The sequence below is a fragment of the Melospiza melodia genome, chromosome 7 (genome assembly GCF_035770615.1).
Source record: "Melospiza melodia melodia isolate bMelMel2 chromosome 7, bMelMel2.pri, whole genome shotgun sequence".
NCBI lineage: Eukaryota > Metazoa > Chordata > Aves > Passeriformes > Passerellidae > Melospiza > Melospiza melodia.
The window spans coordinates 12,796,455-12,798,753 of record NC_086200.1 but is presented as its reverse complement, the minus strand read 5'-3'; the positions used below and the strand labels follow the sequence as shown (position 1 = coordinate 12,798,753).

The window sequence follows — 2,299 nt, the reverse complement described above, 5'->3', positions numbered from 1 at the left end:
TAATCTACTGCTCTAGGTTGCCTGTATGTGAAATAGCACATAGAAATTTTTAATAGCAGAATGATATTAAAAAAAACCAAACAAAATCTCCCAGATATGAATAAACTAGGCAGCGCAGAAATCAGCCAAGCACCATTTAGAGGCAGCATCAATGTTCCTTTTCCAGCCTCCTCAGGGTTCCTCTGACGTTGCCATCAGAGCCTGCAGAGCCAGAGCTGCCCCTGGGCAGTGCCTGAGCTGGGAGGGGTCTGCAGGGAAGACCTGAGTGCCCAGGGCTGGGCTGGGCTCTGGCAGCACTGGCAGGGCCCAGCCCTGGGCACAGAGAAGCAGCTGCTGGCAGGGACAGCTCCAGGTAGCAGAGCCCTGGGCAGGGAGTGGGCGGAGGGTGCCCCCAGGCTGTGCTGGGATATTTCAAGTCCTCTCCAAACCCAATGATTCCATGATTACTATTTTTACAGATCCCCATGCCAAGGCACAGCAAATGTCCAACAGCAGCTCCATCAGGCACTTCCTCCTGCTGGCATTGGCAGACACGCGGCAGCTGCAGCTCCTGCACTTCTGCCTCTTGCTGGGCATCTCCCTGGCTGCCCTCCTGGGCAACGGCCTCATCATCAGCGCCGTAGCCTGCGGCCACCACCTGCACACGCCCATGTTCTTCTTCCTGCTCAACCTGGCCCTCAGCGACCTGGGCTCCATCTGCACCACTGTCCCCAAAGCCATGCACAATTCCCTCTGGGACACCAGGAACATCTCCTACACAGGATGTGCTGCTCAAGTATTTTTTTTTGTTTTCTGGGCAGCAACAGAGTTTTATCTCTTGACTGTCATGTGCTACGACCGCTACGTGTCCATCTGTAAACCCCTGCACTACGGGACCCTCTTGGGCAGCAGAGCTTGTGCCCACATGGCAGCAGCTGCCTGGGCCAGTGCCTTTCTCACTGCTCTGCTTCTCACAGCCAATACATTTTCCCTGCATCTGTGCCATGGCGATGCCCTGGGCCAGTTCTTCTGTGAAATCCCACAGATCCTCAAGCTCTCTTGCTCCAAACATTATCTCAGGGAATTTGTCCCAATTGCTGTAAGTGTGTGTTTAAATTTTGGTTGTTTTGTGTTCATTGTTTTCTCCTATATTCAGATCTTCAAGGCCGTGCTGAGGATCCCCTCTGAGCAGGGACGGTACAAAGCTTTTTCCACCTGCCTCCCTCACCTGGCTGTGGTCTCCCTGTTTCTCAGCACTGCAGCGTTCGCTCATCTGAAGCCCCCCTCCATGTCCTCCCCATCCCTGGATCTGGCCCTGTCAGTTCTGTACTCGATGGTACCTCCAGCCCTGAACCCACTCATCTACAGCCTGAGGAACCAGGAGCTCAAGGCTGCAGTGTGGAGACTGATGACTGGATGCTTCCAGGAACATTAAACTGCTGTCCAATTTCTGCAAATCACTTGTAATAAAACTCGTTTTTGATACGTTCTGTTGGTTTCATTTTGGAGGTTCCTTTTCTTTGTTTTACTTTTTTAATCTTGTCTGATACTCTTAGATTGGATGTGACCAACATGTGTTCTCTAGTTTATATACTTTTAAGAAAGCATCATCTTAAAGTCATTAAGTACATCACAATTACTTATTATAATCATTAGAGCAAAGATCTTTGTATCAATAAATTTAGCAAAAGTTTTACAGAAATTTAATAAGGTACGTATACACATTTACGCATGCACCTAGTCTAGCTTACAAAAATTTACATGTATCTTTTCAAATCTGTTCGTATGCTGATGCTTTGTCTTCTTCCTTGCTATGGATACACTCTAAAATCATCAATTGTTATTTCATCCATTACCTCAGCTTTTCTTGTAAGGTAGCTGTCAAGCCGTTCTGTATTTTCCACAAAGAAATGTCACTGAAAATGCCATTTGTCATTTTGTTTCTCTCCACATTCACTGTAGCACAGACTGTGTAAATGTGGGGCTGCACCCTCAGTGCTTTAAAGCAGCTAAAGGATGTCCCAGCAGAGTTTTCTGCACAGATGCCCTTTTGTTGCCTTCTCTGGAGCTGCAACAGCAATGTCTGTGTGCAGAGCTGGGGCGGATCAGTGCTGGCCCAGCACCTGTGCCCAGCAGCAGCACTTGGTGTTGCCAGTGCTGCTGCCGTGGCCCTGCCCTACTGCCCTGGTGGCCCTGGTGTTGCTGCAGGGCCTGAGTGCTCTCGGGGCCGGGCACAGCCCTGGGGGTGGCAGTGCTGGGGCTGCAGCTAGGATAGGCCATGGGCACTGCTGGGGCAGCGCTGACGCCTCAGCCCAGGGCC

The 2,299-nt window shown here is 50.4% G+C and overlaps 1 protein-coding gene across 1 annotated transcript; it reads left to right on the top strand.

Annotated features, from left to right (window-relative positions):
* The first annotated feature begins 481 nt into the window (after positions 1 to 481).
* LOC134420508 (olfactory receptor 14I1-like) lies at positions 482 to 1,414 on the top strand. The gene has a single exon (XM_063160666.1). It carries the CDS (start codon positions 482 to 484, stop codon positions 1,412 to 1,414), a length of 933 nt encoding a protein of 310 aa, XP_063016736.1.
* Positions 1,415 to 2,299: the final 885 nt, after the last annotated feature.

Excerpts from the sequence above, each read along its gene's own strand:
- LOC134420508 (XM_063160666.1), top strand. The coding sequence starts at position 482 with ATGTCCAACAGCAGCTCCATCAGGCACTTCCTCCTGCTGGCATTGGCA.